The sequence below is a fragment of the Panthera tigris genome, chromosome D4, assembly GCF_018350195.1.
Source record: "Panthera tigris isolate Pti1 chromosome D4, P.tigris_Pti1_mat1.1, whole genome shotgun sequence".
NCBI classification, from domain to species: Eukaryota; Metazoa; Chordata; class Mammalia; order Carnivora; family Felidae; genus Panthera; species Panthera tigris.
In genome coordinates this window covers 54,415,600-54,440,321 of record NC_056672.1, presented here as the reverse complement: position 1 = coordinate 54,440,321, position 24,722 = coordinate 54,415,600, and the positions used below count along the sequence as shown (strand labels likewise).

Below are 24,722 nucleotides of genomic sequence, written 5' to 3'. Positions count from 1 at the left end.
CTTCAGATGAGCTCAGCCCCAGATGACACCCTGGCTGGAGCCTTGTGAAGGCAGAGGCACTCGGCTAAGCCACACTTGGATTTCTGATCCACAGAAACTGTAAGATAATAAATGCTGTTTTAACCCACTAAGTTTTAGGATAAATTGTTGGGCAGCAACAGAAAACTAATCCATATACAAAGTATTAACTTAAGAAGCAATAATTCAGACTGTACCAAAGGGGAAATTATTTACTCTCTGAAAATTTGGGGAAGTGGACATCCAGGTCACATGGACACTGGATAGCAAATGACAGCTGCTATGCATTAAAATCAACTTGAATGTCTCCACAGGGTCATTACCTCAGCCTTTGGAGAAATGCGTTCAACCCAACGCCCAACAAACTTGCTCATAACCACTTCCCAATGTGCAACTCGTGGGAGGGCACGGTGCGTGAATATGACCCCCCATTTGACCCTTCTCCCCAGACAGTCTGCTCTGTTATTTCAAACCCAAGCCCCAGTCAGCACTCCCTAAGGCACCCAACCACAGAAAGCAGAGAAAGAATAACATCCAAGGGTCTCCGAAAACGATACTGAGCCCCACACATTTTCTCCCTGTTTGTAAACTGCACAAAAAGTTTTATTTATTTCAGTAGTTTGGTAGTTTGGGGCTTTTTACTGAATGGGTTTAAAAAATTTTTTTAAGCATCCAAATAATTCTGAGGGTGCATTACACCTCTACCTCAGTGACAAACTCTAGTAGACATCACGGATCCTCAACCACAGTTGACACAATACCCAGGGTGTCTGAGGAGGGGGTGGGTTCGGGCAAGCTGGCTAGGAATCACACACAACCTAAGGCCTCTCTTCCCGAGGCTACTGCCAAAGCTGGGGCCTTGAGCAAATCTGGGAACATCTGGGGAGTGTGCGGTTTTGTAAAAATGTGAGTCTCAGGAGAAACGACTGAGAACCACTCCCCTGGTTATCTTTAGAAGTAAATGTTACTCTCCATAGCTTCCACCCCATCAGCCTCAAGGTCTGCAGAGAGGCCACAAAGGAACGGCTTTCCCCTAAACGTGTAGGGGCAGGGTGGGGGGGACCTCACCTCTATTTTCTGGTAGACCTCCTTAAACATCCCAGGGATTACGTACTGACGCTCCACGGCCTGGATCTCGTCTCTGGTTGGCCAGATGTCTTTCAGAAATACCTGTTGTCCCTTTGCATTTACTCCTGGGGGAAAAAAAGTTTATTAGAGAAAAACTGAATTTAATACCCCATTTTCATTATCACATACAGTCAAATCCCGTTCTCCGTGGTAGCAATATTCTGTAAAATCCATGCAAACACTGAGTAGTGAAGACTCAGTCGCTGCCCCCAGGGGATGCGGGTTAGGCCCCTGAGGGCCTCGAGCCTAACGTTTTCGGCAACGATCAATACATAATCTTGCTTTACATGTGCTTCTGCTTAAAGACACCCTATCTAATATATTTTGTTGATGCGTTTACACTGAAGTCACAGCCAGCAACACGATAACTCTTGCCTGAACTAAGTCTACCTCCCACGAGGCACACCCCAGCCTTCTCGGGCTTACGTATACTAGACAGCACTTCGGCACTACGCTTGGGGACTATTTTTAAAAGTGCAATCACCAAAACCACAAAAATGTGGGAAAACATGGCACTACACAGAGCATGAACAGGATACTTGCTGACAGTAGGAGTGCTGAAACAAGAAGGTGGAACCCTGCCTAGTTTGGATGCAGCTGAGAACACGCTCGTTGAGTGACTCAAAGCTGTCACCCCTCTGTGCGTGTCTGCAAATGACCTTGGAGGCAAGGTGAGTATTGATTTGGGGGTTAAAATACATTTTGGTGAATAAGCAAATCTGCAATATCAAATCTACCATATAATGAGGATCAATTATAGCTCTAGTTTTGATTTCCAAAAAGTTAATTTAAGGGGCACTGTTTTCACATTATTTAATCTACTCAGAACAGATTGGGGAAGGCACAGCAAAACCACCAGAGGAAAGGAAACACAGCATCATTTGTCCGAATTTGGGGAAGGTGAACTGTGTGAGATGTGTTTCCACAGAGTATATGTTAAAACAGTGCCTATCGTTAGATAAAAGCAGGAGCTAGAAAGAGAAGAACTAGGGAAGAAGCCAGAATAGCATGCTCTCTATGCCTTTTTGTATTTCTTTCCTTTTAAAATTTTTGTTTTATTTTTTATTTTTTTAAATTATTTTTTAATGTTATGTTTTTTGAGAGACAGAGTGCGAGCAGGGGAGGGGCAGAGAGAAAGGGAGACACCGAATCTGAAGCAGGCTCCAGGCTTCCAGCTGTCAGCACAGAGCCCGACAGGGGCTTAACCTCACGAATTGCGAGATCATGACTTGAGCCGAAGTCGGATGCTCAACTGACTGAGCCACCCAGGAGCCCTTTTTTTTTTTTTTTTTTAAAGTTTTATTTATCTATTTATTTTGAGAGGTAGACAGAGAGAGAGAGTGAATGAGCAGAAGAAGGGCAGAGAGAGAGACGGAGAGAGAGAAAATCCTAAGCAGGCTCTGCAGTGTTAGCACGGAGCCCGTGTGTAACTCATGAACCTGAGATCTTGACCTGAGCCAAAATCAAAAGTTGGCTGCTTAACCAACTGAGCCACCCAGGTGCCCCTTATTTCTTTCCTTTTGTTATCTCTGTCCTTCAGTTAATTCTTGTGTATTTCAGGTAGGTCTTCCCTGTGTGTGAGGGAATAAAGAAAAGACTCCTTCTCATCTTTGTTAGTTCTTTGCCTCATTAATTATTAATGAAAGCAGTTATTTTCCTCCAATAAGATTTTCAGATTCACTGGGAAAAAAATCAAACAAACAAATGTAACCACACAAACGAAATCTTACCCAGTGGCTCTTTCTCAAAGTTGATCCTGATGGTCCCAGCAATTGCATATGCTATCACTAAGGGCGGAGAGGCTAAGTAGTTGGCCCGGGTATTGGGGTGGACTCGACCTTCAAAATTCCTGTTCCCAGATAGTACTCCAACAGCTACAAGGTCTCCCTGTGTCCGGCAAGAGAAAAATCAGTTCACGCAGAGAAGAGGTTGCCTGGACTTTTTGTCTCAGACCACCTGCTAAAGTTTCCCATCAATGGAGGAGGCTCCTTAAACCCTTCTTTCACTTGGTCCCCTGGGTGCGGGGAAAAGAACATGCACGGCTGTCCCTGGGGAGACACTCTGGGTCAAAAGACACAGAGAGACATGGTTTCTGGTCATGAGAAACTCCCAGGTCAGTCAGAAGGCAGCATCCTGGTTACTTTGCCGCCTGGGGCCTGAGAACAGGAGGGAAAGTCTGTAACAGCTGAAAGCTCAAGGAAGCCACACTGACCTATGTTTGCAAAGCAAACCAAATAGTGTTTCTCAAAGCTACAGAATTTACAGAACAAAAATCAAACCAATGCAACTTAGTTTTGATTTGTTTGCATGGAGCCCTGACTCCGAGCCAGTTTTCAGATTACCAGGAACACACAGTTCTGGAGCTGTCTGCAGTCAACACCAGCACCGACCGGGCACTTGTGTGCCGGCACCACTCAAAGTCCGGCATGTCCATTATCACCTCCGTGCTCGCAGCACGTACTATTATCATCTTCAATTTACGGCTGAGAAATGTGCCGCACAAGGTAGACAGCTGGTAAGGCTGGCTTGCCCCCGAAGACCGTACGTGCAACGGCATCCATTCCCTGCTTCCCCGGACCTTCCTGAGACGACCGGCATTTTGGTCGCACATCTTATGAAAGGAGACAACAACTCTGAAGCCCCACAGGCTCCTCTGCACTTACCTGGGTGATGGCGTCTACCACAGCTTCGGGTAAGGGCCCACTATTGCCAATGCAGGTCATGCAACCGTAGCCGACCACATCAAACCTAGGTGCCGGGAGAGAAGCACGGGTGCGCAATGATTCTCAGCAAGCCTCTCTGCCGATGACAGGTCTAGAGACTACTGATTTAAGGAGAACAGCAGCACATGGAGTAAGTTTAGCACTGTCTCTAGAAAGCTTTCATTCTCAGGAGCATTTTATTTACAAAAAAATTTTTTTTTAACGTTTATTTATTTTTGAGACAGGGAGAGACAGCATGAATGGGGGAGGGTCAGAGAGAGAGGGAGACACAGAATGTGAAGCAGGCTCCAGGCTCTGAGCTGTCAGCACAGAGCTTGATGCGGGGCTTGAACTTACGGACCGCGAGATCATGACCTGAGCCGAAGTCGGATGGTTAACCGACTGAGCCACCCAGGCGCCCCTCTCAGGAGCATTTTAAAGGTGTTTTTGTTTTTGTTTTAATCTTAAGCACAATCTAACCCCCCAACACGGGGCTCGAACATGACCCCAAGATTAAGAGTCAACATGCGACTGACCAACCAGGTAGAGCGTTTTAATATACTATTCATCCATTCGAGATCATTGAATTAAAGTCTTTTTTGAGGGGCTCCTGGGGGGCTCAGTTGGTCGAGCATCTGACTCTTGATTTCAGCTCAGGTCACACGATCTCACAGTTTATGGCATCATGCCCCATGTTAGGCTCTGTGCTGACATCACAGAGCTTCCTCGGGATTCCTTGTTGCTCTCTGTCTCCCCGCCCCCTGCTTGCTCTTTCTCTCTCTCTCAAATAAAACTAAAATAAAATAAATTCTTTTTCGAGTAAATTGTAAAAAGGAGTTCAACTAAATGATCTAGACTTTTTTTAAAAAAATGTTTATTTGTTTTTGAGAGAGAGAGAGAGAGAGAGAGAGAGAGAGACAGAGCATGAGTGGGGGAGGGGCAGAGAGAGAGGGAGACACACAATCTGAAGCAGGCTCCAGGCTCTGAGCTGTCAGCACAGACCCTGACATGGGGTTCAAAACCATGAACCATGAGAGAATGATCTAGATTTTTTAAAAGTTGAAATCACATATGCCATTTAATTTCTGTATTTACTACTCTGTATAATCCCAAGGACTTTGACTTTAATGAGATACATGGATAAAATCTTTCTCATCCAAATTAGGAACAGTGGGCAAACTGGAGGAATTGTATTTGGTAACAAATGACTAGTTTACACCAAGGAATTAAAACATTTTTAGTCCTGGTAAGTAAGTATTTTCATACCTGAGGGCAGTCTCTCAGGTGCAGAGCCAATGTTAGCCCACAGCATACCTCTGTCAATTGAGAAATGGCAGCCTCTCCTCTAGAAGGATGCAGTGTCATAGCAAAGCCACAGGCTTGATTTCAGTCCTGCTTTGCCCTTATAGGCACCCTTGTATGATGAACAACCAGCACAAGTGTCCACACGAGGGCCCTACTCTGTTGGAATGTAAGGGCTGAAGTCTACTCACCTTCTGACAAGACTAATTAGATACCATCAGATAGGCTGACGTGTTACAAGGTGACACCGTAAGATACATGTGGAACAAAATACAACAAAAGCAATGTGTAAAAGAAAATTCTTCCTCACCCAAGCTGTGACAGGTAAGGCATGACACCACTTTCTCTCAGGTAGTAGGTGACCACACCGCTTCCAGGAGACAGGCTAGTTTTGATGTAAGGCTTCACGTGCAGGCCGGCATTCACAGCTTTCTTTGCTAACAATCCTGTGAAATAGTGAACACCAACATTGGGTAGGGTGGCCACCTAGCCTAGCTGCCAGGGACAGTTCAGCAAGGAGACTGGTCCTTCCGTCTGCATTTCCTGCCACCGCCTGACAAAGCCCCATTCATGGTGCTTTCTAGTTCTGCTGCCTAGCAGAAATCAAAAGCTCACTGGCCCAAAGTCATTTACACGTATGCAGTAAACTCAAAATTAGTCATGAAAACGAAGAAAGAGATGGGCTTTTTTTTTTTTTTTTTTTTTTAAAGAAGTAAACTTAAAAATGTTCAGGAATATATTACAGAATAAGTTTTTAACTTTTGGAGGGAAAGCAATCCTTCTAATTACGTTTTATTTGGATGAAAATTATAATTGGAAGGGCCCTTTTTAAAGGGATATGAATTGTGTACTGGTAGGTGAGGAATACAGTCTAGAGTAAAAATCTAGTCCTCAGATTTTTTTTTTTTAAAGCAGAAAATCACCAGCTCTAGGCCCCTGGATTTTTGGCAAGTAACAGAGACCATTACTGGGGCACTGGGTGCTCTCTTAGGAACATCTCATAGAATTTGTAAAGAAATGAGGAGTGGGGGTCAAAAGACACAAAAAGCTACAGACAAGCTGGTGACTTGTCTTAAGGAAATTTGTTCGATCCAGACAACAAAGGCTTAGGTGTCCAGAGAAGAATTCTTGGACAAAGGTTTTCCTTACGTACTTGTGCACTTTAAAAAGAAAGAACTCTGTGATGACCTTGGTCTTTGGACACAACAGGAACTCTTGGGAATGATAAAAAACAACTGGAAACTAAAGAGCTTTCCTTTTTTAAAAAAAAAAAAAAAGTTTTATTATTTTTAAAAATTTACATCCAAATTAGTTAGCATATAGTGCAACAATGATTTCAGGAGTGCAACAATGATTTCAACTCCTCCAGTAACCCTGAGTTTGTTCTCCGTATTTATGAGTCTCTTCTGTTTTGTCCCCCTCCTTGTTTTTATATTATTTTTGCTTCCCTTCCCTTATGTTCATCTGTTTTGTCTCTTAAAGTCCTCATATGAGTGAAGTCATATGATATTTGTCTTTCTCTAATTTCACTTAGCATAATACCCTCCAGTTCCATCCACGTAGTCGCAAATGGCAAGACTTCATTTTTTGATTGCTGAGTAATACTCCATTGTGTATATAAACCGTATCTTCTTTATCCATTCATCCATCAGTGGACATTTGGGCTCTTTCCATACTTTGGCTATTGTTGAGAGTGCTGCTATAAACATTGGGGTGCATGTGTCCCCTCGAAACAGCACACCTGTATCCCTTGGACAAATACCTAATAGTGCAATTGCTGGGTCGTAGGGTAGTTCTATTTTTAGTTTTCTGAGGAACCTCCATACTGTTTTCCAGAGTGGCTGCACCAGCTTGCATTCCCACTAAAGAGCCTTCTATTAATTAAACTCTGTATGTCAATATTAACTGCTTAACCAGAATTGCCTAAAAGACCAGGAAGTTTTATCAACCAGTGCCCTGTGCCCTAAGTCAGATGCACCTGACAGCACTTCAAAGACAGACGAAGTCTACTGTATGAAAAGGCCCAATAGGGGTTTTACAGAGAATAGTCTGTGATATTGATATGAAAACAGGTTTTGTTTTTGTTTTTCCTTCTAGAATCTAACACAAGATTCTAAGCTTTACCAAAAATTCATCTTTTTTTTTTTTTTTGGCTTTCTTCTACTTATTTTCTGTGTTAATCCTAAAGACTAGTATGCATTATGTATTCTACTTTAAATACTTGGCTTTGGACACTAGTTACTGTGTAAACACTTTTGGGCCAATAAATCTCTGCCTTGGTAAAAGACAATGTTTGGACATGTAGAACTGTTAAGCCCCTGGGTCGTGTCTTGAAAGATTTCCACCCACACGTCCACAGGACCATGGGGACCAATTCAAATGCACTCACCTGCCCCCAACATCACCGATGGATTACTGGTGTTTGTGCAGCTAGTAATGGCAGCAATGACCACGGAACCATGAGTGAGGGTGAATTCACTATTATTATATATAAATGTCTTATGGTCATTATGATGGTCCAGAGCAACCTGGAATCCTTTAAACCCTTGCTATGGGGAGAGAGAGAAAAAAAAAAAAAAGAAGTTCTAAGTTTCCATCATATTAGAATCAGTGGCCTTGGTTCCTATCCATTAAACTCTACAATAATGTCATTGAGTTAATCAGACGAACTTGAAACTAAATTTGTAGCTTTAGCATTTCCATTTTTGAGATGAGAAGGAAGTAAATATTAATAGGACTTCAAAGTAGATCAAGATTCAGAAATTATGACTGCCTTTTATAAATATTTAAAAACAATAAAGAGAACTTTAATTTTTCTCTAGCATTTCAGAGTTCACTAGCTGACATACTTATGTTTTGTTAAAAATTGCTTTTAAAATTATGGTTACCAAAGTATTTCTTTTTCTTCTAAAGTGAGAACTTTTCACTGTGTGTGTGTATATATATATATATATATATATATATATATATATATATATATATACATTTTGGTCAGATTCAACTAATCATGATCAATAAGGCAAATAAAGTACAGCTGAACATTTGGTTTAATGCTGGTGGCTCAAGGATAAAACCCACCACATACCATAATCATCATGTGGGGAGATGTTCATTGAAAATCTGCATACAAGATGTTATGCTGGGTACTTTGTGGGATACAAAGGTGATTCTGACACAAATCCTATACTCAAAACATACAGTCCAACAAGGGACATCCAATAAGGGAAATGTAAAGGACCAGCAATGTAGGTTTAAGAACATGGATGCCATCTCAGACCAAGTGCCAGAAGTTCAAATGACGACTTTCTGCTATGGGATGTGAGGCCATGCTATGGAGGGGCTGATAGATTAGGACATGCACAGAGGGTGAAGACGGATGCATGTGGGTGGAGGCAGGGCATGAACAAGAAGTAAAATGGCCAGAAAAGCTTGGGCAAGTCGAGTAGACAGTGTAGTGAGAGTCATATGAAAAGCAGATATGCTTTTAAAAAGGCGGGATGAGTTGTGTTCACAGGTGGTCAAGTGCTCTTAGGAAGTTGTGTGGCTCTTGGCTAATGGGAGAAGCACTGAGGACTTCAGGATGGAGAAGGAACGCCCTCAGAGTCAGGCTTCAGGAAGCTTCCTCATTAGAGGGTGAAAAGCAGCGTGGGCACTAAGAGATCGGGCACGGGGCAGGGTTGGGGAGACGTCCACCTGCCTTCCCGGACCCTACCTTGGCTCCAAGGCAGCTCTCAAAGTCCTTTTTCATGTCCGTCACAGCGACTTTGTCCTGAGGTCTTTTTGGTCCACTGCAGCAAGGCACGACTGTTCTCAAGTTCAATTCTACAACCTGTCCACCCAAAAGAGAAGGGACTCAGGCGCGGACGCTGTACCTCAGAGAAAACACTCCGGTTGTGTCAGACAATTTATAACACCACAGCTACAAAACCAAACAAACTAAACCACCACATTCATAAGCAAGGAGTCAATGTTCTTTTTAATACTTAAAGAATGAGTTTCCGAAGATCAAGATGGACACGTAAGTGGTGCGGGACAGGCGGGAAGACTTGTCACCTCTCAGGATGACCAGGGTGGGCGCTGTAGCTGCTGGCTGGTGTCTTTTATGCATCCACCTTTCCAAAGCAGCTCCTACACTCTTTTTAAGGCTTAGCTTAGTTTGAGATGGGTTTATTCTAAAATGATACATACACCATTGTGCTTTTTGCTAGAATGAATTGGTAGGATGCGGCCACTGAGTCATCAATGCCGGGAAATGGGCCTTGGTCTAAGTGCATATTTCCTTCTCTCAGTGTACTATGAAACAAAACCAGGGGCCTGTATCCAGGTTACCCTCCGGGCTTTCTTGAAAAGAAAAATTGGGAATCGGTTTGCACCTGAGAAAATGAATGAAGAAAATGAATGGATAAATCAGAACTAATTGCTACACTTGACCTCCATTTCTTTTCCATCTATAATAACAATGAGCTTAGCCTTTAAACAGCCTTACTCCCTCTGGCAAAGGCCTTCTTCAAAGGTTTTCCACCTTAGAGGAGTAAATGGGTAGGTCAGAAAGGGGGCGCACACTCAGCCTAATGGAAGAAGTTATTTTATGTTTACAATTCCTTATCTTTTTGATTTTTTTCAGCCTTTTAACATGTTCTTCTGTGATGACTTGGCAGTGACTAATATCCTACAAGTACACCTCCTAAGAAAAAACACACACGACTGAAATCACAGGCTCAAGGAAGAGGAAACACACACTTGGTGAAAGGTGCTCTCATACCTGGGCAAACTCTGGGTCTTGAGAGAGGTTACTGAAATCCCGAAACATTCCTACAGCTTGAAGATACTTTTTCATTTGCTTTACTTTTTCTTCATCACGACCTAAGTGGGCATTTTAAGAAATAACAAGTAACAGGTGTTAATATTTCCTGGTGAAACTAAAGCCTCCGCCAGCAATTAGAGAAGTCAGGTGCATCACACACACACACACACACACACACACACACACACACACACACACACACACCAAAAGCTTTGCTTCGATTTCAACATTCAGTCAGGTGCATCACACACACACACACACACACACACACACACACCCACCCAAAAGCTTTGCTTCGATTTCAACATTCAGTCTAACGTTTTGACTCTCTGGGTGATGCTGCTGTTTATCAGGGGCCATGAACTGATCTGGACTATGTGCTGAAGAAGATTCTAGTCCTATCTGTAAGTACTCTCCTCTCTTTGGTCACTGTCCTTCATTCAGAGGACCTAAGGCTTAGTTAACTGTTAAAGCACACCGAAGCCTCTGCCTTCAAGTGACCAGACTCAGCACTCCACATTATTCTTGTGAAAATAGCAATCCTCTCAAGCTGCCACCAGCTCTGAGCACTTCGCGTCTGCCCAGCACTATGTGCTAAACATTTTAAATGTATCATCTCCATCTCTAATGAGACAAGTTCTAGATAAGGAAATAGTGGCTCAAGACTCCAAAGTCCCAAGTCTTAACTCCTAATGGAATATGACCCTCAATGCTCGGCTGTATCTTTTTTTCTTTTCTTTTTTTTTTTAACATTTTATTTTCAAGTAATCTCTACACCCAACATGGGGCTCCAACTTACAACCCCGAGATCAAGAGTCACATGCTCTACTGATGAGCCAGCCAGGTGCCTCTCTGCTGTTTTATCTAGATCCTGACTGTAGATGACAATATTCACGGAGCAATACCCAATGGGCACACATTCCACTCATTTCTCTGACAGTTAAGTAAGACTGTTTGAGAGCTTGATTCTTGGACCATGACAGATGAGCCTGTTTATTTGCCTGTTTGTTTTAGCTGGATTGTAAAAGTTACCCGCTTTCAGCCTGGACCTCTTAAAAGATGGCTGAGCTTCATTAATGTATGTATCTATCACGTTTGGTACAACCCAGCCATCCTCTTCCGAAGATGCACAGAAGAAAATTCTCTTAGCTTTCAGCGTGAGAAAGGGCTCTACTTCTCTGAAGCAGTATGTTTGTTTCAATGCACTAGATGTGACAAATTTGGTGCCAGATCACTAAGCAGCTTGGTGGCCACCTCTACAGCCACAGAAATGAATCTGATCTCTGGGTGTATTTTGCAGCTTTCCCCTCTTTTTCCTCCCCGTCAACCCTCCCCTTCTCTCGGTCAATTCCCTCAACCATTTCTTCTGTTCTTTTATTTCTACCTCTTTTTCACTTCAACTTTTTGGGGAGTAAGGGAGATCTCAATCAATTTCAATACGGTTATATGTAATAAAAACATTTTAAAAAGACCACTTTTTATCACAATATTAACTACTTCCAGAGGGTTTTCCTCAGGACAATCAGGGAGAAGACCTGGATGAAACTTGAAGTCTGTAAACATCTCACAAACCCTCATGATGAGGTGTGTGTGCATTTGCCCCGTCCTTGCGTTTGCCTTTACCTTGACCAGCCTTTACCTTTGATGCCTGCTGTTCCTGATATCTCAAAAGGAACATCAGCCATTAGAACCTTTCAATAGTAAACACTGGATACTGATGAGAAGGCCCAAGTCTGTCTGTTCTTTTCTCCTTAATAACTCAGTTGTAATTTTAAAAGTCATTTGGGGGGTGCCTGGATGGCTCAGTCGGTTAAGGCGTCTGACTTCAGCTCAGGTCATGATCTCATGGTTTGTGGGTTCGAGCCCTGCATCGGGCTCTGTGCTGACAGCTCAGAGCCTGGAGCCTGCTTCGGATTCTGTGTCTCCTTCTCTCTCTGCCCCTCCCCGGCTCGTGCTCTCTCTGTCTCTCTCAAAAATAAATAAACACTAAAAAATGTTTAAAAAAAAAAAAGCCATTTGGAAAACAAAAGGTCCCTTCCACCTCTGCCACACAGGATGAGCCATCAAAAATAAAATTGTTTCATGTGATCTTCTTGCTCAAAATGACCTGGTGGCTTCCTAGAACATTTAGAATTTAAAATAAATTTCTAACTGTCCACTATGGCCTGCAAGCCCCTGTGTGGATCTGGTCCCTGACCTCCCCTCCCATGGCCTTGACCCTGGGCTCCAGCCGCAAAGGCCCCCCCACTCCCTCGGCTGTTATCTGAACACACGGAGACCGTCCCGTCTTGAGTTGCTGTACTTGGGTTCCTCTGTCTGGAAAATGCCTCCTCCACCACTTCCCACTGCTTGTCCCCCACTTAAGCATCTCTTCAAACTGCTTTCAGGAGCCCTGGCTGACCTTCCGATATATAAATTAGCACCCTTCAGCTACTCCAACCACCTCCCCTGCCTTCTTCCTCATTCTCTTATATACATATGTATGCATTTATTTATTTGTTCACGCCTGTCTCCCTCACTGGAATGGAAACTCCACCAGGGCAGAGACATTATGTTGGTCACTGCTGTATCTCTGACACCTAGATCAGATGTTGATAATGTGTTAAATAAATGACTGAATATTTTAAAAATAAATTTGAAAAATTAAAAAAAAACAAAAAACCTTTCTCCAAGTTCAAGTCAAATCTCTAAACAAATACATACAGAGTCAAGAAACCGCCAACATTTCAAGATGCCCTCACATGCGGTCTTTCATTTTACCTTTGGGACAGCCCAGACAGAGGTGTCCTGGAATGCTGTCCTGTTTGGAGCCTCAGCTTTGGATTCTAGCTCCATTACTTATTGGCTTTGGATATATACCCTACATCTCTCTCTGATCCTCAGTCTTCTCTCCGATTAGTTTAATGAACTCATCTATCAATCTACCCCAGATCTGTGAAGAGGGTGAGAGCAAATACATAGCAAGTGCCCAGCACACGACAGCTGTTCTCATTACTAAGATCCCTTGTTTCCTGTCAAATAACTAGAAGTAGAGACCAGCACGCATAACTTGGATTCCAGAACACCTGAGCTCTTTCTACTGGCCATACAGTGTCTGTCTCATATCTTCTGAAATCCCAACAACCATTCTGACTCTACAGAGAAAAGGAGAAACACCGTAAGTCTGACCCTGTGCACTCCAAGGGACAGAGGCATAAGGCAGTTCTCCAATCCCCAGAGTTCTATGAAACTTTACGAAGGGCTTCTGCCTTCGCGGTTCTGCACTTACCTGTCTGCACCAGGTACTTGATACTAACTTCATCAACTGGGAAAAACGCAGCAGTCGCCCCGTACTCTGGACACATGTTCGCAATAGTAGCTCGGTCGGCAATGGACAATTGGGCTACTCCCGGCCCGAAGAACTCGACAAATTTGCCCACTACCCCAACCTGACGCAGGTGCTAGGCAGCAAAACAATAGAAAAGTCTGAGACTTGACAGCCCACATTTAAAATGCAGAACTAGCTCCTTACAATTCTTATAAACTAGCCTGGTACGTAAACACAAACAATGAAGTGGCCCAACACATTTTTGATTACTCTAAGAAATAAAATTTAAAAAGTAATGTTAACTATATACAGTGTGGAATCTTGGATTGAATCCTGGAACAGAAAAGGGTCATTACTGAAAACACTGGTGAAGTTACTTGTTTCATTAGCAGTGTTGGACCCACATTCTTCATTTTGATTTCATGTACCGCGGTTATGTGAGATGTTAACATCTGGGGCAGTTGGAAGAAAGGTAACAGAAACTCCCTGTATTCTTTACATCAACTCTCCTGTAAATCTAAATGATGTCTACACTGAAAACTATAGCAAGCTTATGAAAGAGATTGAAGAAGACACAAAAAAATGGAAAAATATTCCATGCTCCTGGATAGGAAGAACAGATATTGTTAAAATGTCAATACTATCCAAAGCAATCTACATATTCAATGTAATCCCTATCAAAATAACACCAGCATTCTTCACAGAGCTAGAACAAACAATCCTAAAATTTGTATGGAACTAGAAAAGACCCCGAATAGCCAAAGCAATCTTGAAAAAGAAAACCAAAGCTGGAGGCATCAAAATCCCAGACTTCAAGTTGTATTACAAAGCTGTAATCAAGACAGTATGGTACTGGCACAAAAACAGACACTCAGATCAATGGAACAGAATAGAGAACCCAGAAATGGACCCACAAACCTAGGGCCAACTAATCTTTGACAAAGCAGGAAAGACAGTCTCTTTAGCAAGTGGTGCTGGGAAAATTGGACAGCGACATGCAAAAGAATGAACCTGGACCACTTTCTTACACCATTCACAAAAATAAACTCAAAATGGATGAAAGACCTAAACGTAAGACAGGAAGCCATCAAAATCCTCGAGGAGAAAGCAGGCAAAAACCTCTTTGACCCTGGCTGCAGCAACTTCTTACTCAACACGTCTCCAGAGGCAAGGGGAACAAAAGCAAAAATGAACTATTGGGACCTCATCAAAATAAAAAGCTTCTGTACAGTGAAGGAAACAATCAGCAAAACTAAAAGGCAACCGACAGAACGGGAGAAGATACTTGCAAATGACATATTAGATAAAGGGTTAGTATCCAAAATCCATAAAGAACTTATCAAAATCAACACCCAAAAAACAAATAATCCAGTGAAGAAATGGGCAAGAGACATGAATAGACAGTTTTCCAAAGAAGACATCCAGATGGCCAAATGACACATGAAAAAATGCTCAGCATCACTCATCATCAGGGAAATACAAATCAAAACCACAATGAGATACCACCTCATACCTGTCAGAATGGCTAACATTAACTCAGGCAACAACAGATGTTGGTGAGGATGTGGAGAGAAAGGATCTCTTTTGCATTGTTGGTGGGAATGCAAACTGTGCAGCCACTCTGGAAAACAGTGTGGAGGTTCCTCAAAAAATTAAAAATAGAACTACCCTACGACCCAGCAATTGCACTACTAGGCATTTATCCACGGGATACAGGTGTGTTGTTTCGAGGGGACACATGAACCCCAATGTTTATAGCAGCGCTATCAACAATAGCCAAAGTATGGAAAGAGCCCAAATGCCCACTGATAGATGAATGGATAAAGGTGATGTGGTGTGTGTATATATATATATATATATATATATATATATATATATACACACACACACACAATGGAGTATTACTCAGCAATCAAAAAGAATGAAGTCTTGCCATTTGTGACTACGTGGATGGAACTAGAGGGTATTATGCTAAGTGAAATTAGTCCGAGAAAGACAAATATCATATGACTTCACGCATATAAGGATTTTAAGACACAGAACAGATGAACACAAGGAAAGGGAAGCAAAAATAATATAAAGACAGGGAGGGAGACAAAACATATGAGACGCTTAAATATGGAGAACAACCAGAGGGTTACTGGAGGGGTTTTTGGGGGGGGGGAGGGGTTAAATGGGTAAGGGGCGTTGAGGAATCTACTCCTGAAATCACTGTTGCACTATATGCTAACTTGGATGTAAATTTAAAAAATAATTAAATAAAAAAATGACATCAAAATAATTATTATAAAAAGAAAAGAAAAGAAAAAGTTAACGCCCAAATCACAAATATCAACATTAATAAAAGTTTTCTAAAATGAGAAGGGCTTTTTCTCTCTAAGGAGATCACTGGAAGTGCTAAAAATTAAATAAATTCTTTCAACCTAAACGGTCTTGCACTAGTTTAAGCGGATAGATAAATGGATTATTTTCAAGGGTATAATGAACAAATTTCCTGAACAGAGGTACAAGTCAAATGCAACCAAAAGATCTAGACAGTCTGACTCCCATATATTTTCCATACACGCCATCAGCCAGGGCTGGGGCCTCAGTGACTGACGTGGCCCTGCACGAAGCCAGTTTCATGAACTGTGTGGACAACCGTCAGGCTCTTTTGGTTATGTGGGATTCTGCCAAATTCTGTGGGCAAGACCTACATTATTCTACATTTAAAGAATAATGCACAGACTTCTCAAAAAAGCTACAGGGTTCAAATAAACGTGATTCCAAATTCCATAAAGATTAAAGAGAAACATCTTTGGCCTTTAACAGGATAGTGGCCATCCCTAACACTCCAAGCCTCCAAACTGTACAACCAGAAAAAAATGTCTGTGATAATAAAAAACCATCACTTTTCCAATAATCTTTCAAAATGAAATGGCCTTCTTTTTGCAAAGCAAGCAAATCACCAAAAAAAAAAAAAAAAAAACAACAACAACATTATTTCTTGCAAAAGCTAAGGAAAAAGAAAAAAAAAAAAAGGAGTATTTCCAGCTTGGAGAAACATCTGTTGTAATTTAGAATACATAGAAGGGAATTAAACAAGTTAGACATTAAAGTCATAGGAGCAGTTTGCTATTTACATATAAAGAAGAACCATGTGAGAAAATGTAGTCACAGTATAAACACATGCTTGGGAATGAGTCTTGGAACGTTAGGATAGCCATTATTTCTAAGAATGTGGAGGATGGCTTTAGCCATAAATATCCCATTTTATCTCATAAAAAGTATACATACAGAGAGGGCTCTGAAGCAAAGGTGGCAAAATGTTACCAACTGTTAGTTCTGGGTGGTGGTGCATGCCAATGTCATTTCAACTTCTGTGTGTCTGAACTATTTCACAATTTCAAAGTACCCTTTTAAAGAAAAGGATCCATGCAGCCATGGAAGAGTAAAATGAACATAATTATCTAAAACTTAACAAAGAACCCTCTCCTCATCTCATCTCTTTTTAAAAATCATCAACATACTGTTTCCTAGTGCACAGAGAAACCAAGATGGATGCCAGCCTGTATTTCCTCCCGTCACTGTGACTGCCCAAGACCATGGAAGAGGGGGCAAGTTGTTACCTTGGTAATGGTGAGCACAATGTCAGTGGATGTCACCAGAGGGTGGGGATTTCCCATCAGCCTGTAGCCGATCACCTGGGGAAGCACCATACTGATTGGCTGACCCAGCATGACTGCCTCTGCTTCGATACCACCCACTCCTGCAAGGAAGGCAGGGCAGAAGAATGCTTTCAGCATGCCTTAGTATATTCCTCAGGCATAATTCAACCCCATTACAATGTCTTCCTAGTGTAGATTTGGATCCTGTAATGAGTAGTTATCTTTTTCTATTTCCCTCTACAGAATTTTTATAAGCACTTCTCAGAGTGTGGTCCCCAAAACAGCAGTATCACAATCCCTTTGGTTCTATACCAACTGGAAAGTGGGGTTCTGGAGTCTCCATTTTTAACAAACAGCTCCAGTTCGTTCTTCCAAACATTATTATTGAGTACCTGTGAGGTGGAAATCCAGCAGTAAATAAAGCAGACAAAAACGTCTCTCTGATATGTGTGGTCACACAAAGTCGTGCTACTGGGATGTTATAACGGGATCAGTGTGAATTAGGCTACACACTACAGAACAGCGTGTGTGGAAGAGGAACCTGGAACAACACTCACCCCAGCCGAGAACTCCCAAACCATCAATCATGGTAGTGTGCGAATCCGTGCCCACAAGGCTGTCCGGGTAATAAAAGCCATCGTGATCAAATACCACTCTTGCCAAATACTCCAGATTCACCTGGTGGATGATTCCTGAGCCAGGGGGTATAATCCGCATGTTGCGAAAAGCCTGAGAACCCCACTAGGAAGGACCGGAAAGAACGCAATGAGTATCCGATGCACTTCCATGCAGCCCAGCTCCTTGGTACCTCCCCCTCGTACCCGCGTTTATAAACAACCAGCCAATGGAAGCAAACTCCGCCCATACCTTTAAAAATTCAAACCGTTCTCTATTTCTTTCAAATTCCAGGTCTTGATTCTTCTGTAAACTGTCTGCCCTGTCAGAGAGAAAAGCTGAATGTACAAATTTTAAGGCTTAAAATGTTACCGGTCAGACTTCTCAGTGATAAAGAAACCAACTGGCAATTTCATCTGTGGCCTTGCTGGGTGATACCGATTGTGTTTATTTACATGGGAAACGAGAGGTAATCAGAAAAAGTAAAAAGAGTAATTATTATTTGGTTCAAGTGATCTCTATAATACCTTTAAACATGGTGAGTAACAAACATTAAGTGAATTCAAGTTATAGCTAGTCTAGTCACACAGCCTGACTTTTAGGAACAGTGTCTGGACATTTATGATGACAACAGCAGCTTAGAGATTTAAAGAACCTTGGTCTCTGTACTTCGTCCTGCCTGACCTTGTTATGACACCTCTCTGAGCTGAGCCTGGTCCGGGCTGGCATTTTCATCCGTTTATGTTGGGAGACAGCGAAACAGCGATGCCAGGAGGCACAGGCCTTTATAAAATCAGTCTCCTAGCTCCCAGAGAGGTTTCTGAGGAGGATGGTGCCACCCAAGAGTATCTATAAAGCACAGATTATATGCTGGAGTTTACTCAAAGTCATTCAGTCCAATAGGAAAGACACAGGCAGAGCAGGGAATCAAGAAGCTCTTCCAGGATTTTTATAATCAAATTACATACGTCTTGAGTCAAAGTAGAACAACTCAGAGTTACAACTTCGCAGGTTTGAGCACAGAAGGCACTCATAAACTGTATATCATGGATTGAGTGAACCCAGGAAAGGGCGGTAAAATTAATAGCTAAGACCCAAGTCAGACTTCATTCATTAATAGTAAACACCTACTGACTTTACTAGGAAGCCACCACTCTTCTAAACTTAAAATTTATGGGGCGCCTGGGTGGCTCAGTCGGTTAAGCATCCGACTTTGGCTCAGGTCATGATCTCACGGTCCGTGAGTTCGAGCCCCGCATCAGGCTCTGTGCTGACAGCTCAGAGCCTGGAGCCTGTTTCAGTCTGTGTCTCCCTCTCTCTCTGACCCTCCCCTGTTCATGCTCTGTCTCTCCCTGTCTCAAAAATAAATAAAATGTTAAAAAAAAAAATTTTAAACTTAAAATTTATTTTCTCAGTCTCCACAGTCTAACCCTTTGAGTTAGATGGATCAGCCACATCTTTCAAAAGAGGAAACTGAGACCAGAGAAGTTAAGAAACTTGCTCAAGACCACACAGCTAGTAAATGGTGGAGCTGGAAATGAACTGGCGGCCTCTGAATCCCTACACCACGCGGCCTTCCTGGAGTGGTAGAGACTGCAGCAGCAGTGGTGGTAGTGGTCAGCACCACCACCACCACAATCGTAGTAACAGCAGGAGCCAAAGTGCAGAAAGGTTAGCTAAATTGTCCAAGGCCAGACATCGGACACTTGCAGAGCCATCATCTGAGCCCAGGTCTGACAGCCTTGGGGCCTCTCCCCTAACCGCCGTGCTCTACTTCTCCTCCACCCTCTTCCTCACTCATTCGTGATCCACAGAGCCCATCCTTGCCACTCGCTGGGAATACGAGCATGCAACAGCGGCCAATGCACTGCCCACTTGGTGCCCAGAGCCTGGTGAGCGATACAGAGAAACAACCAGGCAATTATGGGAGTGTGACCATCATGCCATGATACAGGAAGTACAGAGTGCCAGGGGAACACTCAGATAGGGTCACACACTCAGACTGGGGGTCGGGAATGCCTTCGAGAGGAAGATGACAACGATCCAGTCTGAAGGATGAAGAAGAGTCAGCCAGATAAAGACAGGTAGGTGCTCCTTGGGAAGAAAAGGGCTGCAAGCACTCAGCATTTACTCAGTTTACACATTTACACACTCAGTTACGACACTGACTTCTTTCTCCTGATGTGAATATTCTCCAAGGTTAAGTGTCAGTTGCTTTAAGGGAATCAATTCCTGAGGGTGCTTTAGAGCAGGGGTCTACAAACTCCGCGGGCCAAATCCAGCCCAGTGTCTGTACAGGTTTTGCCCTGAAGCAAGCAATAATTTTTACATTTTTAAAGGTTGAAAACAAAAGGATATGTGAGTAGAAACAGTGTGTAGGCAGCAAAACCTAAAATATTTACTACTGGCCCTTTACAAAAAAAGGTGATCCCTGATGTACTGTATGAATGTCTGTGAGTGTGTATATGCATGAGAGAAAAGCAGAAGGTAGAAATAGAGAAAGGAGATGGTGATGTAGGGGAACGAGGCAGGACAAGTGTGCTACCCCTGGAAGGACAGAGCCTCTGGATCCTCTGGATCAGTACAGCTACTCCTTTAGGCACTCGTTTCCACCTTCTTACCAGTACACTGAGGGCTCCATCCCTCTGACTCCCACCTGTCTCTTCAGGTCCGGGTCCACATTTCCAATGTATCCCAGGCTTCTATCTGCATCAGGAACACCTCAGGCACCACATACTCAACGGGTCACACCCTAACACATGAGCTTGCTTCCTGAACCTCATCCCCGTCCCCATCTGTCTGTATCATCTAGCGACTGACTTCCCCTCCTGCTACTTAGTATCTACAACTATCCAAGCATTTACTCCAGAAAAGGCCTAACTGGCTCCTCTGTCAGTCTCTTCAACCTACCTTTATACCGTTGCCAGCATCCATTTTCTAAAACATAGATTATCATGACCCTTCTTGAACCTGCCAATGGCCTCCCATTTCTCAGTAAAGTACAAATCTCTTCCCTAAATAAAACACAAAAGTTCTTCAAGGGCGTCTGAGTGGCTCAGTTAGCTAAATGTCTGACTCTTGGTTTTGGCTCAGGTCATTATCTCACAGTTCGTGAGTTTGAGCCCCGCATCCGGCTCTGTGCCGACAGCCCGGAGCTGGCTTGGGATGCGCTCGCTAGCTCTCTCTCTCTCTCTCTCTCTCTCTCTCTCTGTTTCCTTCCCTGGCTTGCTCTCTCTCTCAATAAATAAATAAACATTAAAAAGAAAATTAAAAAAAAATGAAGTTTTTCAGTGTAACCTCAAATTTCCTTGTTTAAAAAACTTTTATTTATTTATTTGAAAGACTGAGAGAGAGCAGAGGAAGGGCAGAGAGAGAGAGAGAGAGAGAGAGAGAGAGAGAGAGAGAGAATCCCTAGCAGACTCCACACTGTCAGCACACGGCCCGATGAGGGGCTGGAACCCACTAACTGTGAGATCATGACCTGGGCCAAAATTAAGAGTAAGGACACTTAAATTACTGAGCCACCCAGCCACCTCTCAAACTTCCTTTATAAGCCCTCTTCTATCGCCTGGCTCAAACTTTAACTTCAGCCATGCTGAAGCCCTCATGTTCTCCCAAACCTCACTTCCCTCATGCCTTTGCACCCTCTATTCTCTCCTGTATTCTCTCTGTGCCTTTTCCAGCTCTTCCCTCCCTGGTCCGCACCCTGGATCAAGTGATACCGCTGGCCGAACCCTCCAGACTCCCTGTGTGGCCCTGTGTCTGGTGCCTGTGGCTCTTCTACTCGGAGCACTTGTGGACACCCAGTCAGGGTTCCTCCCCCTCATGCCTCCAGCAGCGGAAGGACAACAGAGCCTCTCACAGCAGAAGCAGGGTTGGGAGGGGAACGTTCACCCCAGAGAATTCTGGAAACGACATATTCACAGGACAAGCAGAAGCCAGACATGCTCAGGCTGTTTTAAGATAGGTTAACTCTAGGTAAAAACCTATTTACTATTTAAAACAAAACTTTTTTTATTCTAACCTTGGCTCAATGAACACTTCTAGTTACTGGGATGAATGAACAGACCTAGAATTTGAATTTGAACTCAGAAGTTCCCTGAATTCACCAATCTACTGAGCTTTTAATAAAGTTTCTGAATATGACTAAAGAGGAAATTTCTCCCTAGTTATGTAATTTGAATTCAGATTTGGACGTATATCAAAGTTTCTATTACGTTTAATGGTACTCCAGAAATTCACAAACTTATTTACAGAGTTATTTATAGTTATTTACAGAGGAGAGAGCTTCCACACTCATGAAATCTGGTCAGAAGTTGTTTTGATATTCTTGTTGGGATTTTAAAAAGAAAAGGTTATTTTTGAGGTAACTTTGAATGATTATTGTAATTTTACAATAATGAGTTAGCTAGACCCTCCATTCCTAAAAATGGTGTGTGGCCAATTATTATTATTCAAGCAAGGCAAAGAGCTCGGAAATATTTAAACGAGAACCTTTATCATCCCAGCACCCTGCCACAGTTTTTTGAGTTCATTTCTGGAAATAGCTGGAAATAAGCCCACAGCACACAGTTCCACAGAAGTTGAGACATATCACATTTAATTCCTTACAAAAATGAGGAAAGAGCCTGGGAGGTCAAATTGCAAAACCAAACTCAAGCAATAAAAACAAAACACCACCAATGAAAATACTTCTAACAGAAATGTTCTCTTTAATTACAAAAAAGAAAAAAAAAAGTGTTTGCCAGATTTGGATATCAATTTGGATCAAAGCTCCCCCCTGGACTTTGCTGTTTTTATAATAATGTTTTCAGTACTACGGTATAAATGTAAAGGGTCCATAAAAAATTGAAATCAGAGTTGATGGGTCTCAAGGAAAAAAAAATCACAGTGAACTTGGTGATGACTCAGATTCATTAACTGCTTAATAATAGCCAGGAGCTCTTTGAATTTTCAGTCAAAAGACTTCAGACATTAAAACAATTACAATTCTATCTCCACCAATACTTTCCCCTTGCAGGCAGTGAAATAAAGGTAAATTATCAACATCAGTGAGAATCTTCAAGAAAGATAAAGTTGCCAATGATTTTGCGAGGCTACTTTTATAACTTCTGAAGTGGGGTGTTAGGAAATATCCTTACCCTCAAATAGAGTAACATTCTATCCATGTACTTCTTATTCTTCCCTTTGACACCAAACTATTAAATTGAGCTCATGTGATTCACGGAGGGAAAAAAAGAAAAGACAAATTGCCTAAGGATGAGTTTAGAGTCCAAAGGAAAGGGAACAGCTGCCGAATCTCCAGTCTGTTCCAAGAACCATCAATTCAGGGGACAAAGCCGATGTCTTTTTATCCTGAATTTATCTGGCTTGGATATTGACATTAACTTGAGAATGACCAGCTACTACAGTTCCCTTGAGGCTGTATGGAACCCACTTAAGTCCCCAAGGAAGCAAATAAAGTTTTCTGTTTCTCTCTTTGAGTGGTTTGTTTCCTATCTTAAGTGACTTTTTAATTTAAAAACAATAGCTTCCGGGGCTCCTGGTGGCTCAGTTAGTTAAGTGTCCGACTTGAGCTCAGGTCGTGATCTCGTGGTTTGTGGGTTTGAACCCCACGTCGGGCTCTGTGCTGTCACCATGGAACCTGCTTTGGATCCTCTGTCTCTCTCTCTGCCCCTCCCCTGCTCACGCTCTGCCTCTAAAAATAAAAATAATAAATAAACCAAACCAATAGCTTCTTATTGTGAAAATGAAGAACAGTTACAATCCCAGAGATAAATCATCTAGCAGTTTGGCATCTCTTTTTCCAATCTTTTAATCTCTGTATAGTTCTTCATCTAGCTGAAATCACGCTATACAAGCAATTTATATTTGGCTCATTGAGCTAAGACACGAGCATGTTCCAAGTGTTATTAAACGCTTTATAATTGTAACAGCAAATGTTACCTAATAATTTACTTCAAGGACATACCTTAATTTAATCATTCTCCTTTGTTGGACGTTTAGGATGCTTCTAGGTTTTCACTATTAAAAATCATGCTTTAATGAACACTATGTAGTCATTAAGCTATTTCTGAATTTCAGGTATCTGTGAAGGATATGCTCAGAAGTGGAAATTCCAGGATGAAAGGTATGGTGATTTCTAATAATCTTAATACACGCTGCCTTCATCATTTCTAATTCAGTGTGATCAGCAGCACATAAAAGTGTCTCCCTCATGACACCTTTATAATTAATGTTTATTTTCTAATCTTTACTGATAGGAGAAAATGGTATCTCAAGGATTTAATCTACTTTTTTATTACTTGTAAAGTTGAAAAGGATTTATGTCGTGTTTACCATTTGTTTTTCCTTTTATTATGAAACATCCACTTTCCTTTACCCATTTATCTGCTGGGTTTTACGATTTTTTAATGGATTATACACAAGGTTTATATATTAAAGATATTAGCCCTTTGTTGTATTTGTTGCAAATATTTTAAAGATATTTACCGTTAACTTTGAAGCCATTAAATCTATAGTTCCTTGTTTGCTTCATTTACTGCTTTTAAATTTAGAAAGATCTTTCTCATCAAGACATATACATACTTATATTTCTTTTAAAGTTTTTGATGATTTAATTTAAAAAATATTAGTGCTTTAATTCATAGGACCTGCTCTATCAAGTAACTAATTTTCCCAGCATTGAATGTGGTATAGTTCTTTCTTCTGCACTCATAGTTGATGATAACTATATTTAGTTATTCTTCTAGGTTAAGATATCAGGCTTTTAGCAGTACCTGGTTGCCCTGCTTGTATCCAAACCCTGGCTGTATAATCTTGCACTTACTTTTACAACAGATGGAGTGTACTTCCCACTACGGAGTTAGGGCTTGACTGTGTGTCTTGCTTTGATTAATATTATTGCAAATAGACAGCATTCTAATCTGCCAGCCCTAATCTAAGCCTCAAGAGATATTGTGGGTTCCCACTTGCCCTCTTGAGCCTCTGTGATCACCAGGTGCTTTCTCCTTCAGCCTGGGCCCCAAAAGAAGTGAATAGAAAAAAACCCACACATAGTAACCCCCCACCCCCCACCCCCAAAATCTTCACTGGAAAATCTGTATTAAGTTTGAGTTTTTCTGAATACATATTTTAAAGATTTTCTTCTTTTGTTTACTTACACACACAAAGAAGACTTGATCTCCAAGATTCTGCAC

At 42.0% G+C, this 24,722-nt stretch overlaps 1 protein-coding gene across 1 annotated transcript in view; it reads right to left on the bottom strand.

Moving 5' to 3' along the window:
- ACO1 (aconitase 1) overlaps positions 1 to 24,722 on the bottom strand; it is a 65,501-nt gene that overhangs the window by 13,430 nt on the left and 27,349 nt on the right. The window contains exons 5-15 of the mRNA XM_042965145.1: positions 17,776 to 17,845; positions 17,466 to 17,649; positions 16,870 to 17,009; positions 13,223 to 13,394; positions 9,913 to 10,013; positions 8,863 to 8,979; positions 7,540 to 7,699; positions 5,461 to 5,596; positions 3,810 to 3,894; positions 2,877 to 3,033; positions 1,087 to 1,211 (exon numbers count right to left, since the gene is read on the bottom strand). Of these exons, the coding sequence (XP_042821079.1) occupies positions 1,087 to 1,211; positions 2,877 to 3,033; positions 3,810 to 3,894; positions 5,461 to 5,596; positions 7,540 to 7,699; positions 8,863 to 8,979; positions 9,913 to 10,013; positions 13,223 to 13,394; positions 16,870 to 17,009; positions 17,466 to 17,649; positions 17,776 to 17,845 (1,447 nt within the window). The remainder of the gene's footprint in view (positions 1 to 1,086; positions 1,212 to 2,876; positions 3,034 to 3,809; positions 3,895 to 5,460; positions 5,597 to 7,539; positions 7,700 to 8,862; positions 8,980 to 9,912; positions 10,014 to 13,222; positions 13,395 to 16,869; positions 17,010 to 17,465; positions 17,650 to 17,775; positions 17,846 to 24,722) is intronic.